Source organism: Rhamphochromis longiceps, linkage group LG3 (assembly GCF_057381845.1).
Source record: "Rhamphochromis longiceps isolate RC_006_pf linkage group LG3, R_longiceps_female_GT1.1, whole genome shotgun sequence".
NCBI lineage: Eukaryota > Metazoa > Chordata > Actinopteri > Cichliformes > Cichlidae > Rhamphochromis > Rhamphochromis longiceps.
In genome coordinates, this window is record NC_140559.1 from 48,153,596 (window position 1) to 48,169,171 (window position 15,576).

A 15,576-nucleotide genomic window follows, 5' to 3' on the forward strand; every position below is an offset into this window, starting at 1 on the left:
TGAGTCAAAGTGCCAAAATTGTATGGAGCCCATTCCAGGAGATGCAGAAATCTTGGTAAATCAGAATACTGAAATCCACGTTTCTGCCCAGGGTGTATCCCACTTGTGGTAGCTGGGATAGGCCCCAGCCTGCCCATGACCCTGATGAGGATAAGTAAAAGAAAAGGGATGAAAACAATTACGTCTGGATTGAAGACTAATTTATATTTTTCTTGAAAGCTGCGCTGGTGTGTGGACGTAGGTAAATGTCAAACTTGGAAAATGTGCACATAAGATGGAGCTCTTGATGAACATTTAGAGCAGGACTTACGTAATTAAATATATGTGATCAGTGCATATGTCTACAGTAAACTAAATCAAAAATAATTAGCTCTCAGTAAACTGTGGGAGTGGCTCTCGGGACATGTGCCCTTTGTGTTCAGGCAGTAATCCAGCTTTGAACAGGGAGCTGTAAATGTGAGACCTATATCAGCCAATAGATGGCAGCAAAATCAAGCGAATTAAAATGTGAGCCAGAAGTAAATGGTGTTCCAGCCTGGAAAAAAATCCTGACAAATTATATTTTATAAATTCACCCTTATGGCACATGGAGTTACAATCATGGACCACACACCTCCTTTGTAGCACCTGGAGCTACAGCAGCTTCAACATTTGCCATCATTAAACATGCTTTCTCCACTGGAAACATTAATACACACCCACTCTAATAAACACCACGGTTTTGTGTTACTGACTTTTCTTTGCAGCCTCAATTTTGAGTCATTTTGTTACGTGGGTGACTGCAGGTATAGTGCTCTACAAATCTATCGCATCGTGCTACGAGTGTGCTTAATATTTTACTCAAAGACAGGAGTGAAACAGAAAGCTTGGCAAGATGCGTTCAACCTGTGAATAGAGAGCCACGTGCACGAAGAAGACGAAGAAAAAAAGCTGGCATTTTAACAACATGGCATCTCATCAGCAAAAGCTCTGAACAGGTGTATGAATTGGACAGATCTGAACAGAAGCACAAAATCTGAACTTTTTCTGGCTCGGCACGCCAAACAATCAAGCCTCCCCCTCCCTTAGGGATCAGAAACAAATATTCACACTGAGCTTCTTAACTGATATGCATATGAAGGTGTGAATCCAAAGCAGGGATACTCTCAGAGGTCTTAAGCATATGGTGCGTGTTTGAGTCAAATGAATGCTTCAGCATGATCACAAATGCAAAGAGGCCGTCTTTAGCTGGGAGCGAAAACACTCAACTCCCCAATGTGAACAGATTTCCTCTCACCTGTCACCCTACTCCCTTCATACGGGGTTTATGTATTCTTACAGGTGGAGGGGAACGAGTTATTAGTTTGGAGATTTGATGCGACTTCTGAAGGGGCCTGCGGTGTTAATTGTGTGAATCGTCTAACTACCTGCTTGCCGCAGAGCCCCTCTTGAAAAGCGAGACTTTAAAATACAGCAGCCACAGAGTTCCTGCGACACCAATCGGGTTCCTTGATGGCAACTTTGGACCTAATTAGAGGCAGAAAACGTGTGAAGTGCACCCAGCCGTGAATGTACAGCAGCGGGCTCGATAATATCAGCTCTTAACCCTGCTCCTTAAACACTCTCCTCTGCCTCTTCTGTTCAGACTGCCTGTGGCAGAGAAAAAAGGTTTTTTAATGCTCCTGCTCCCGTGCACGACGAACATTACGGGCAGAGAGAATTATGAAAAAGAGAGGTAGCGGCGTCTGTTAAAAGGCAGGTTTGAATCGTTTCTGCTGCTTTTTCAGACTGCTGTTCATTCCTCTCCAGGCCACAGGCTGGAAAAGCAGGGCGTTTTTTTCCTCCCCCCTTCACTGGATGTGTCATCTTAAGTGCTCCAAAATCTTCCCTTTTTGTCTCTCAATTTATAAGAATAAAACTCTAGGCTGGCTCCGATTAACCGGGTGGGGTTTGGAAAATGAGCGTATCAACCTGCAGCGCCGTTATGCATTTTTGTGGGTGTAATTCGTCCAATCTATAGAGGCTTTGCACCATGACATCACCCTATAACACAAGCCCCTATAGTCTCTCATGCAGAGTGGAAAATGCACAAACCTTCTGCAAGAAAATGTGGCTAAAATGTTAAAGAGCTGCGATGCAACAGACAGCAGAAATGTATTCAGAAAGAATTCTGATACTTGCAGAGAAGCTAAAGGATCACAGCTATGAAAGTACCGGTGGATAACATGTTGTGTCTTTCTCTGGCTTTTCGTTTTCTTCAGCCAGAGATATTTCACATGAGAGAAGAGAACCTAAATACACTCTGCAAGTCATTTGCTGACCTTAAATAAACAGGTATGTTTAAATTAAATGTAATAATATGATTTAGGTTTTCGTCTGTCACATGTCATTGCTAAACGTGCACCACACACCCTGTGGGACAAAGCTGCAGTGGCCACACAGATGACACGTGCACGGCAACTTAAAGGGTTAGTTTGGAGTTTTGTAAGTCTGGTAGTACTTGAGTATTACCTACAGCATCCACCAGTATGAAAGAGGAGGCTGGAGTACCAGCTGAGCCTCAAGACCTAAAAAGAAGAAGCAAGATAGTGAATATCAGTTAAGGTGTACAGCATGCATTATATAAAATACCTTGAGATGACTATTAAATATATTTCCATCCATCCACGTTCTTAAACACTTGTTTAATTTAAGGTCGCAGGAAGCTGGAGACTATCCCAGCTGTCATAGCAGGAAAGGTGGGGCACGCCTTGAGCAGGTCACCAGTTTGTCTTAGAGGGCAAACACACAGAGAGACACACAACCATCCACACTCACGTCTACAGCAAATTTAGATTCACTAAGTCACCCAACGTGCATTTGTCTGGAGTTTAGTTTAGACTAATCGCAGCTTTGATGGTACACGGCTTTGCTTGTTTGTCAACTTTGCCACTAATTTCAGCTTTTGTGAGGCTTAATCTGAAGATGGTCTGTGCCTTCTTTGGTGCTGACTTGGGGAAAATGACAAACGTGCCCGGTGTATTAAATGCTTTAACAACATTCAGTATGGCAGAAACTGACTTAATAGGGTGCTTTGAAATGGGCTTGATGCAAGTTATCCAACCACACCTAATTTTTTTGTGAAGTACGACTTAAATGCACTTTCAACTTCTGCCCTACTGGTGGCGCTGTAGTACTCGAGAATCGGGGGACTTTCCCCTCTCATTGAACAAATGTCAAAGAAACACTTACCACAAGGTCCACTGACCTGCTGTTCTGGAGCTTTTGATCACATGATGTTCATTCTTTATAGTTTAAGTTATCCTCAATTCAGCTAAACTTCATTTTCAACACAATGAATATCACATAATATGTGATATACGCTCCAAACGTGTACTCTCAATGAGACGGTCTTCCAGCTAAAGTTGTAGTACGTCATGTCACAGTTATCTTAGAGAGCGAAGTCTTTGGAAATCTGTCCACCTGAACCTCGGGGAATAGTTAAATGTCAAGAACGATGAGTGCCACACAGAAACAAGTTTAATACACAGCCTCAGAGTAGAAAACAAACACACACCTATTGAGATCATTCAAAAACAAAAACAATCTAAATTTTTTCATAGACTGCATATAAAACATGGATAAACCTGCATTTTCTTTAATGACCAGCAGAGGGCGACTCATCTTGTTGCGAAAGAAGCTCGACTGTATGAGAAAATGATCCTACTTCTCTCTTCATGAACACAATAAACCACTTTCTGTCATGTTTTGGGCTCAATCAGTATTTTCAGGGCTACTTTAACAAACGTCACCATTGGTGCCATCAAGGACAAACTGGGTAATGCGTGTAGTTAGCAAGTTTTTCATGTGTGTTTGTGCAGTGTTGCTCAGTTTGTTAGATCTAACAAAGATGTGACCATCAAAAAGCTACACTCAAGGCTTCACACACCTGTTAGCGGCTTTGCAGTGATTATGTCCATCTTTTATATTCAGTCTATGGGATTTTTAGAGGGAAAAACATCATTGTGCTTACTCCACTTTCTACCATTACAGCTAATGTCTGACTCCAGCTGCACAGACAGTTTTAGAATGAAGCCATTTAAAGCTGAAGGCACCTGTGTTTCATCCATCCCCACCTCTCCTCTTCTTCCTTATCATAAAAACAGTCACTGCCTGCCAGCACTCAACCTGGAGTAGAAAAATAAAAGTCGTGTCCTCTGAATCTAATAAGGAGATGGAGGCTCTCCTCTCCGTGTGGGATATTCCTGATTTCAGAGAGCCGCCGCGACTTCCACTGGTGGAAGAGTCCTGACCTCCTTCAACGCACTGCAGGTAGCAACCTGGATGCTTCTGTGCTGACCTGACTGCAGTCTCTCTTACCAGCTCCATCTCAGTGTCCCACTCTGTCATTTGTACCATCGGAGAGACCCATCCCGCTCTCTGCAGCTCCAGAGCAGATGTTCTAACTGTCACCGCTCAACCGCCGCTGCTCCCAGGTCAGCTCCAGAGGCAGATGTTGCTCATGGCCTGGCAGGTGGAGCTGCTCTCTGCGGGAGAGAGGTAGATCTTGCCACTGGGACAAACGCACACCTCGTACACGGTCTGCTCCTGCGAGGCCTGCCTGGGCGACACTGTGTAGGTGCCGAGCGGGAGGCCTCCAAACTGAATGGCGTTGGCATCTAAAAGTATCTGGAAGGACACAACGTTGGAGACAAGCTGGAAGTCATTCAAATAACACTGTCAGGGGTGTCCTGGAGTGATATAGTACCAACTGGAACTGATAAATGACTGTGGCACAATCAGTAAATACAGTAGCAGGTGGAGTGAGATACAGCAGTCCTGATCTGATGAGTTAGATCAGCAGTGAAGGTGGATTTGGCCTGGAACATTAAATTGGTCTCTCTCTCTTTTTGTTTTTTTGGCCACACTAGTGGCTCAAGGGAGCCGAGTGTCAGTTGGTGGGTCGCTGCTTTGGTTCAGACTGAAATGGCTCAACAACTATTAAACAGACTGCCAAGATTTCCCAATTAGTGACTGACAATTCTCTAAACAACCATTATTAGAACTCTGGAGATCTGTTTCCATCCACCACCAGGCTCAAATGTTAAAAAGAAAAACAGAAAAGTAAAACGACTTCATTTCCACCATATCCACAGGCTCAAAGCAACTGGACAAACTCATAAATATAAGGATTGCATTGTGACTTTGTTGCAGACTGTTTGCAGTCAGTTACCACCTGCAGTCTGAAAGCAATGACATCACTAAATGCGCTGCCAGGCCTTTACTGCAGCTGCCTTCTGTCTCAGCGTTCGTGGCTCAGTTTTTGTCTCAGATAAGTGAACAGCTGGCTCGGTTGGGTTAAAAAAATCAAGCAAGTGACTCATCGATTTAAGAGCATTAAATATCCTTTGCCTTCTGAAGCTCTTGGGTTGTTTTGGGATGTTTGAGGTCACTGTTCATTTGCACCGTAAAAAACCGTCCTTTTCGTTTTACAGCACTTGGCTGAATCTGAGCAGGAAGTAGAGCCACGGCCCAGAATTTAGCCTGCTTCTTTTATCAGCATTCACAACAAGAGACTACAAAAACCCAGCCAAGGCTGATCATTTCCTCCGCACCATGCACGAGCTCCTGGATCCAGAAGGATATCTGAATTTAGACTAGTTTGTAAAATGACAAATTTGAAATAAATAAGTTGAGCCAAGCCCGGGCTCTGGCCAAGTTTTCATGCAAATCATCTTCAACTTTTTGAGTCATCCGGCTAACAAACAGACTAAATAAACAAACCACATAACCTCCTTGCTGAAGCTAATTAATACTACAGACCTAGCTCCACAGGTAGCCGTACATGCAATCACAATGCATCCTCCATATTTGACAAGTAATGATGTTTGCTTTGGATAATTAGTCCTTGCTTTCCCTCTCTTTCCATCATCCAGGTAACAAGGGCAGAGGGTACTGATACGCCAGAGTACTGCAATAGTTTGAGAGATAATACTGTATTGATACAGACCCATCAAATATTGATATTTTATTATATGATCTGCAAAGACAATACTAACTTTTTAGCCCTAGAATAATAAAAGAAATTACTTTAACAGTTCAACAGATGGTGATCTTGTGTTTTTTTTCCCCAAGTGACATCGGCATACGGGAGGAAGTTTTTAAAACAGATGGCAGCATTGTAGAAAAAAAAAACTTGGACTTATGTTTGGATTTACAAAAAAGGAAGGGACAAAGGAGGTGGATATAATACACGGGAGTGTCATAAAATACTCTGGGAGAACTATGAACATTAGCTTGGCTGATGCAAATTTTCGGTTATTCTCTATGTGTGACCTGCTCATAGTGATCTTTGCTAAATCTAATTTTCTACATTATAAAATTCTTCAAACTAAAATGAATTATTCGATTTTGCAGCACGTGCTCTCACACTGAAACCGAAAAACTGCTCTGACACTGGAGACAGCTACAAATAATTAATTAAAAGGGAGCTGCTGCACATCCACCTTTACCTGACATATTTGCCTCAAACAAAAGCAAAAGATTTACATGACAAAACAAATGTCAGGTTCTTACATCACTTTTACTGTGTTTTTAAAAAGTCACCAGATGAGCCCTTTTCTCTTTTTTTGACTCGTCTCCATAATTTCCCCTCATCACAGTCTTGATCCTTTGCTCATACCGAGGCTCCTAGCTCGCGGTTGGCTCTGAGCTCTGAATAGCTTTAGCTTTGTTCGTGTTGCCTTTGTTAGTTTCATGAAAACGTTCATGTTTGTGAAGGTGAAATAGTATCTGGTTGGGTTTATTATTAGGGACGTTTTCGTGGTGGTCCACCATACAGTTTACTTTGGCAAACTTTCTGTCCTCACTGCTGGCTGCTGTCTCTACAAAACAACCAACACTGGGACCACTGACAAAACTACCTCCCAATTCAGAGCTAAGAAAATATTTATAGGTGCCTTTTAAGAAACTCAAGGACACCTGGCTGTGCAACTACGTGGAGGACAAAAAGAAGCATTTTCCCCTCCCCAATCTCAAGGCACTGGAACCCAGGTGTGTGACACCTTTGATGGATACAGCTGTACCCAGGCTCTACAGAGAGGTTAGGCATAAATGTGAGTACAGCAAAGGGTTGCATTAACTTGAGACATCTGGACATTACATGCTGTGGATTCATATGTGGCTCATTATCTCACCGATGACTGGCTACCGCTGCTTAAAATACCTTTAATAGTACAGCAGCCCACACATTTGAATTCAGTCGCACACAATGTAACACAATGTAGCACAAACAGCTCAGTCTGTCAGGTGCATGCAACATTTTGATGGGTGTTAATGACCGTGTTGGTCAGTCTGTCTGCTTCACAGTTCTATTTTGCTGCAATAAAATGACAGAAATGCGAGAACTTTACAAAGTAAAAGAAAGAGATGCTGACCAAGTTTGGAAAAAAAGGGAATAAATCGCAATATATGTTAATGTGATACTCAGCATATAGCAAAACGTTTAAAATCGCAATAATATCACATCAGGAGTATCATGACAGCGGTGTTCTTGACTTGAATAAATACTGCATTTGCATTTTTCATGAATATAAATTGAACACTTGGAATCAACTCCAGACTTGTGAGTTCCTTAATTTATGATTAAAGAAACAATGACAGATCTTTAAGTCTGTGAAAATGGAAAGACTATAAAAAAAGTCTCTTATTTCCTCCTGTGTTAAAGCTAAAACTACTCAGTCACATTTGATTGCTTCATATCACATGCCTTGTGGTAGAATATTTAAAACAAATATATAGATATACATATATAGAAACGAATGCTCCTCACCTCTCCTTCAGTGGACTCTAGCCGTAGATCCTTGCGACCGCTGACCTTCAGCGACCCTTCAGCGGCACTCACTTCCACCCCTCTGGGAGCCTCCATGGTCAGGGTTCGTGTGGGAGACTCGAGCCTGACAAAAAAAAGAAAGAAAAAAAAAAAAAAGAAGCAGCTCAGTGATGCAGCGGATGAGCTCATTGATTTAATCTGCTTATACTTTCAGCATGTTTGCATTATTAAAACGTTGCCTTTCAGTTGGATTTAATAGCTAAGGATACAAAATTCATTCAAGGTTACACTGATTGTTATTTAGTTGATATTTTATACATCTCTCCGTGTTTAGGCCAGATTAATGACGTGAATCGTCTTTGTTTTCATAACAAATCCAAGGATTTCAAATTTGAGTCAAAATGTCTCAAATTTAACAAGAAAGAAGGAAAGAAAGCGCACTGATATTTCTGTCTGAGCAAGTGCAGCTTGGGGTTTGCCGTACCAACTGCTTCCCTACCGGAGGAATATTAAAGCTGCTGTTCATGTTTAAATAGCTGCTTTCATTATTCCAAAGCAGTATGGCTGTCCTAAACAGCCCATAATTGTATCAGCTGATGTTGACCTTCAGCCACGCTGAGGCTAATGCAATTTGCATTTTCCTCCTGTGGACTATTTGTTTACACAGGGAAAGATAAGTGTGAGAGCCAATCAATGTGGAATTTGTTTTCATAACTCATAACCGTTTCAAATTGATTCCGCCCCCCACGCGCACATCTCTCTCAAATCTGTTTTCAATGAATTTTAAATGGAAGACTTTAAGGAGCTGCCTTTAAATCGCTTAAATCTCCATACGCTCTGAAAGTGACACACATTTTGGATTATGCACTAGTGGAAATAAGGGTGCGAAGAAAGACGAGCAAACGAATTTCATCTGCATTTGAAAAGCCTGTCAGTAGATACAGTCTGAAGGGGATCTGTGAAAACGTGCCTTTGACCCGGGATTGTTTGTGCTCTAGACGTGAAGGAATAAAGAAGATAGAGTGGCTTTTCTTTTAATACCCATCTATTGTTTTCTCCGTGAAAGCTGTTCAGTGAGCAGATACGCCACGCTTCAGCATACAGTGTTATGACATGTTTGTTTGCGTATTACGTTTTCCAATTCAATTTTAATCTCAAACCCTTCATGTTGTTGGTTTTGTGAATGCAAATAACGGCTTATTACAGAAAAAAGGCAAGAATGTAATTTTAAGTACTAATTTCAAATTTTTTATTTATTGTGTAAAAACAAACAAACCCAAAACGAAAAAAAAACCTCATTCATCTCCAGTGGCAGCACTCAAAATCCCATCTGTCCTCTCAAACCCCCCAATAATTATTTGTTAAGAGTCTGCTGATTCTCTATGGACAGGGCAGTCATTAAAAGATCCATTTAAAACACCGTGCACTGAGCCATGCCGTAAGAAATCTGTGATATGTAATGCATGAGCCTGTGATATTTTCACTCCATTCAAAGCAGTTCTGTCATCACCCACTGAGCGCGCACACACACACACACGCACACACACAGCAGAGCAGAGCAGGCGCTTCTGCCAAAAGACAAAGTGCGCAATTTCCATGAGTGCTTGTTTCAGGCACAGTCCAGAAGAAAAAAAAAGCATTAAATGAATTAAGTTAAAAATGTCTCTTCGGTTTTATAACCGTCTCAGACTCCTTCCATTATCATGTATGGCCTTTGTGAGGCTAACGCAGCAGCGTGAAGTCACACTTCACTCTGCCTGAGACTGACTGGTGTAATAAATAAATAAACTAGAAAGTGTATTTTCTGAAGAAACTGCAGTGTGAATGCTTGAATCTGAATGTATGCACTGAAATGAATTAACTGCTGAATGTTAAGTTAAAAATTCTGAATGAGATGAAAAATACAGAATTTTTAACCTGAAAACAAAAGTGCAGAACTTTTGAAAGCTGATGTTCACACAGAAGAAGTTGGAAAAAAGCTAAACATGTTTAAAATGTAAATAATAAAAAGATGAGTAATGACAAAAGAAAATTTAAAGTCAGAAAACCTCTGAATGAATATTAAAAGTTCATATTCTTCTAATTGAAATGAACTTAAAAGATGAACAAACATTCTGGAGAAAATACAAACTTTAATATACAGCATAATGTTTTTCAGACATATACACATGTGTATATCATGTTTAATAGTATTACATACATCAATTTGTTTTGTATGTCATAGAAAATAACAAAAAAATCTTAAGTCATATTTTACAGCTTCTTTCTGACAAGGACTACTAGAATAAATAAAAATAACTAAATTAAATAACTAAATAAAAAATAATAAGCAACATATGTCTGTGAAGGTTCTCAGTCATCCAGGTCATCGTAGTCAAAGGAGCTTGCAAAGAAAAGCGTCTGGACTTCTTTAATTCTTAAAGAATTCCAGACTCTTTTCTTTGCAAGCTCCTTTGAATAAGCAACATATGAAATACATGAAAATTCAACTTTTAAAACCACAATCCTGAACCTTTAAATTGTGTTGGTTTCTTAGAACATGGCTGAACAGCTGTTTCTATCGGTCTACTTAATCTGTCTACACATCTTTTTATTACTCATTCTTCTTTATGTTTTAATGTAAACAGAGTCCACACAGTGGTAAAAGAGAACTGTATAGAGATTTTTGAGTAAACTCAAATGAAAGCCTAAGGTGGTGACACAGTTTAACACATACAAATAATCAAATAAACACATTAGTCCTTTTTGTGACCATGGATTAAATAAGTATCATTAGTTTACAGCATTGTTCAGCCATGCCACTAAATGCTTTTTTACACAGTGTTTTAACCTGGGCTCAGACACAAAGTCCCAAATTTAGTTAGTCCCTGACTTTGAGTTGTGGTTATGACTAATTATTATACACAAGGCTTTATCTATCTGAACTCTAAGGACACAAATATGAAAAAAAACTATACTTACCAGCTGATACCCCACACTACACACTAGGTGTGCCATGTGACCTGAAACTTTGGTACAAACTTATCATAATCATTCTGTTAACACAGTTTTTTAACACTGTTTGTGTTGCTGTTCAGCAGTTTAAAATGTTTTAGATTGGATTACATGGAATGAATTTGAATTTTCTTGGGGGTTTTTGTGTGTGTTTCGTTCTCAGCAGATTTTTTCTTCCATACTGTTGAATTCCAGTTACCACATTTCTGGTCATATGACATCCCGAGTGCCCACTTAAAAAAATCCCCACAGTTAATTCAACATTAAAACAAAATAAAAAAATGTTAAATAAATAAAGGCTTGCTCTGTGATGAAATATTAAATAAGCATACATTGTACAGAGCACTAACAATGAAAACAATCCTTTAGCCTGTTGATCAGAGAGAGGCAGTCATTATGTCCATTTGAAACCTGTAATCACAGAGCACAACGTTTCTGTGAAACTATGAAGTCCCATATGATCCTCATCATGTCCAGTGACTTCAGAGTGGATCCTCCCTGTCATCCGGCCAGTGTTTGATGTGTGGCAAGCAGCACAGAAGCAGGATAGCTGAGGACTTTAAAAGAAGAGCAGAAAACGGGAACATATGTAGTTGTAAATGTAAATATCAGTGATACTTGTCTTGTCAAAGGGAATCAAACAATGAAAATGTTAACTTACACACTCATTTAGGGAGGATCTTGACACTGCACAGAGGAGGCACAGTCAGTCTGACAATGATGGTGATCTGCAGGGATGTTTTCCTGCAGCAACATTCCTGCCAACTGGCCATATGATCCAGAGTAGTTGGTTTGTAATGAACAGAAAGGTGTATATGTTAGGTAGTGTGCACTCAGAGCTGGTCCTAAGAAACAAACACATAATGTAATAAACTGAATACCTGTAGTAGTGCTGCTGCAAATACAAAGCCCTTCTATCATGAGTGGTTTCAAAGAAGGTGTTTTGGAGGCTCAGTCACAGAAACTATGCAGTCTGTTCAGTCCTGAGTGTCTCAGCTCTGAAGGGGATGGATCACAGAGGGAAACACCTGAGTACAGACATTACAATACACTCTAACACTCCTAAGGTCAAGTGAAAACACAATTTAAACACTTTACAAAGAATTAATGTTTTCATGGAAATTATGTCATTAACCCTTTTTGTTGTGAGTAAATCTCACCAACTGCTTGTGGGACAAGCTAGAAGGAGGACTTCTCACAGAATCTCTCCTGTGCGCCAGATGTGAAGTCTCACGCTCTGATCGTACGGCGATGAAGATGGTGATGATGAAGCCTCTCTGATCTGTGGCATTACAATTTCTGGCTGCTATGTGCTTCACACTGTTGGATCTTACATGTGAAGCTTGGAGAAGACACAGGAGGACTGCGTCTCTCTTTTAAAAAAAAAAAAAAAAAAAGGAAACCTAACACCCCCCAAAACCCCTCGTGGAGTTCTGCAACAAACCCATCCTGCTGCACCAGGTGGAGGCACTGGTTAAAGCTGGGGTGGACCATGTGGTTCTGGCAGTGAGCTACATGTCAGAGCTCCTGGAGAGAGAAACACAAACAAACAAACAAACAAACAAACAAACAAACAACAAAAAAACAAAGACAAAGGGAGGTTTCCTATTCTTTCTTCGCACGCCAATCCCCACACCACCACTCTCTCCTTACTCTGTTCTTCAAGTTAGAGAAAGCCAGCTTTTAAAGGGGGACCAATGAAAGGGAAAAAAAACAAAAAAATACTTGGACACTGCTAGCACGGGCGCCTACAGAAACGCAAAGCAGGAGAGGAAGCATAGCTGAATATGTTTCCAAACCAACTTCATTCTAAGCCAAAGACTAGAAAATATGGTGAAGCATATCTTCCATATTAGCAGTAACAATAAGTGAGCGGGAGGAGTGAGGCGTGGGGTCTTCACACACCCCCGTTCTCTGTTCGCCATCTGGGGCAGGGGTTTGGTCGGTGTCTGGGCTAGTGGGCTGACACACTTTGTACAGTTACATCATAGTCATTGGTTACAACACATAGCAAGGGCGTAGATTTGGTTTTGGCATTGGTGGGGACGGATGATTCAACCACTGAACCCTGCCCTGTTCCTTTTTCCCTTTTTGTCGCTTCTTCAATGTTTTTTCAGCTTTTTTCAGCTTTTTTCAGCCGACATCTTCAACGTTAAGGCATCCACACAGCATTTTCGCAGGAAATGCAAATTTTTCTAGTTACATATAAATTTCGTAACTGAAGTGATGATGCCAACTGTAATTTCAGGAATAGAAACAGCATGAAGATTGAAGTGTGAGCATAAGATTCAATTTTAAAAACAATACTAACAATAAGAATAAAGGAGCGAGCTCTTGGTGTGAGTGATTGAGGTGGCTCTGAAAAGAGCCGTTGTTGGTAGGAGAGCGTGCAGCTTAAGCTCTCTCTCCGCGGATGCGGCGAGCCAGCTGGATGTCTCTGGAAGCGCAGGTCGGTCTTGAAGTCCTGAGCGATCTCGCGCACCAGGCGCTGGAAGGGCAGCTTGCGGATCAGCAGCTCGGTGGATTTCTGGTAACGGCGGATCTCTCGCAGAGCCACGGTACCAGGCCTATAACGGTAGGGCTTCTTGACGCCTCCGGTGGCCGGGGGGCAGCCTTGGTGGCCAGCTGCTTCCTGGGGGATTTAGCGCCAGTAGACTTGCGAGCAGTCTGCTTGGTTCTTGCCATTCTTCCTCACGTTCCTTTCCCTGTAATAAGAGCAGAAAATGTAGCGAACAGAGGAGACTCGCTGCTCTTAAAGTGTGTGACTGGCTGTGACGCGGTGCCGCTCCGGCTCGTGATTGGTGACGGGCTCCACGTGGAGCATCGCCCCGCCTCGGTGTGTCCTGCTCATTGGAGAAAAGTGCATTGAATTTGCGCGCTGCCGCAAGCCTCTCTGCGATTGGTGCGTGACGAATCCGCCCGCGCTCTGCGGAAATATAAGCGAGGCTTTGAGCTGATCGGGCCACATTTTCTCTTAGTCTCGATACTAGGAAGAAAAGAACTTGTTAAAATGGGTGGATGCAGCAAGACTCGGCAATTGGATTCAGACCTGCTGTAGACTATTAACGAAAAAACCCAGGGCATCAGCATCTGGTTATTGATGAACTTAGGTAACTGTTGGTAACGGCAGAATCATGAAGGCTTTGATCCTGGTGGGGGGGTACGGGACCCGACTGCGACCGCTCACCCTGAGCGTCCCAAAACCCCTCGTGGAGTTCTGCAACAAACCCATCCTGCTGCACCAGGTGGAGGCACTGGTTAAAGCTGGGGTGGACCATGTGGTTCTGGCAGTGAGCTACATGTCAGAGCTCCTGGAGAGAGAGATGAGAGTGCAGGAGCAGAGAATTGGGATTCGTATCTCTCTGTCTCATGAGAAGGAGCCTCTGGGAACAGCGGGTCCCCTGGCGTTGGCTCGAGACTTGCTGAATGATGACAGTGAGCCGTTCTTCGTTCTCAACTCGGACGTCATCTGTGATTTTCCATTCAAAGATCTGCTGCAGTTCCACCGCAACCACGGCAAGGAGGGAACCATTGTGGTAACACGGGTGGAAGAGCCCTCTAAGTACGGTGTGGTGGTGTATGAGGCAGACAGCGGGAGGATCCATCGCTTTGTGGAGAAACCAAAGGTCTTTGTCTCCAACAAAATTAATGCCGGCATGTACATCTTCAATCCGAGCATGCTCAGCAGGATCCAGCTGAGACCAACATCCATTGAAAAAGAAATATTTCCTGTCATGGCAGGGGAGGGACAGCTGTATGCCATGGAGCTGCAAGGTTTCTGGATGGACATCGGCCAGCCTAAAGACTTCCTGACAGGGATGTGTATGTACCTCCAGTCAGTACGACAACATGCACCTGAGAGATTACGCACAGGCCCCGGTTTCCTCGGCAACGTCTTGGTTGATCCCACAGCACAGATCGGGGAGAACTGCACCATCGGCCCGAATGTCACCATCGGCGCCGGCGTTGTTGTGGAGGATGGCGTGAGGATAAAGAGGTGCACGGTGCTGAAAGGGTCAAGGGTTCGATCGCACTCGTGGCTGGAGAGCTGCATCGTGGGGTGGAGCTCGTCAGTCGGCCAGTGGGTGCGTATGGAGAATGTGACGGTGCTGGGGGAGGACGTGATCATCAATGATGAGCTTTACCTGAACGGTGCCAACGTCCTGCCTCACAAATCCATCAACGAGTCAGTCCCGGAGCCGCGAATCGTCATGTAGCGTCAAGCTCACTCATCCATCAGACAGCTTGCACGGAGATGCGCCCAGCTCCGCAGCACGCTGGACAGCCAGGAAGATGATAAACTGCCCGCCCTCAACCTGCTCATCTGTCTTGTTGCCGGGTACTTTGAACAGAATGATCTGGCAGATCAGCAGGAGTGAAGTCTTGTCAACTACATTTGTTACTCGTTTATAAAGCAGAGTACATGTTTCGTTCTTGTAATTACCGGTACTTGTACATATATGTAAAAAGTTATGCAAATATGTACCAGTAACTTGTTTTTCAAAATATTAATACAAGGAATGTGTTCCCAAACAGCCATCTCTTTCCTGACAATCCCCTTTGTGCATATTCTCTTACATATCGTAAGTAAACATTAAAGCACCTGCGGCTTTTAGTCAGGTGCGGCTGATGTAGGTACAAAACAGCATTTTCCCCTGATTTTAGCTTGTGCGGCTAATATTCAGGTGCGCTTTGTAGTCCGGAAAGTACGGCAATTTAATTTCAAGGGGAAATTAGGTCTCACTGAGGTTAAACGCCAAAGAATAAAAGTGGGTTTTAAGACGCAATTTAAA

General features: G+C 42.4%; 1 protein-coding gene and 1 pseudogene across 1 annotated transcript in view; one reads left to right on the forward strand and one right to left on the reverse strand.

The window, feature by feature from the left end:
* Window positions 1-2,457: 2,457 nt before the first annotated feature.
* LOC146675114 (zeta-sarcoglycan-like) overlaps window positions 2,458-15,576 on the reverse strand; it is a 155,059-nt gene continuing 141,940 nt past the window's right edge. The window contains exons 7-8 of the mRNA XM_085400174.1: window positions 7,790-7,913; window positions 2,458-4,647 (exon numbers count right to left, since the gene is read on the reverse strand). Of these exons, the coding sequence (XP_085256300.1) occupies window positions 4,456-4,647; window positions 7,790-7,913 (316 nt within the window). The 3' untranslated portion in view covers window positions 2,458-4,455. The remainder of the gene's footprint in view (window positions 4,648-7,789; window positions 7,914-15,576) is intronic.
* LOC146675115 (mannose-1-phosphate guanylyltransferase catalytic subunit beta pseudogene) lies at window positions 13,830-15,320 on the forward strand (annotated as a pseudogene).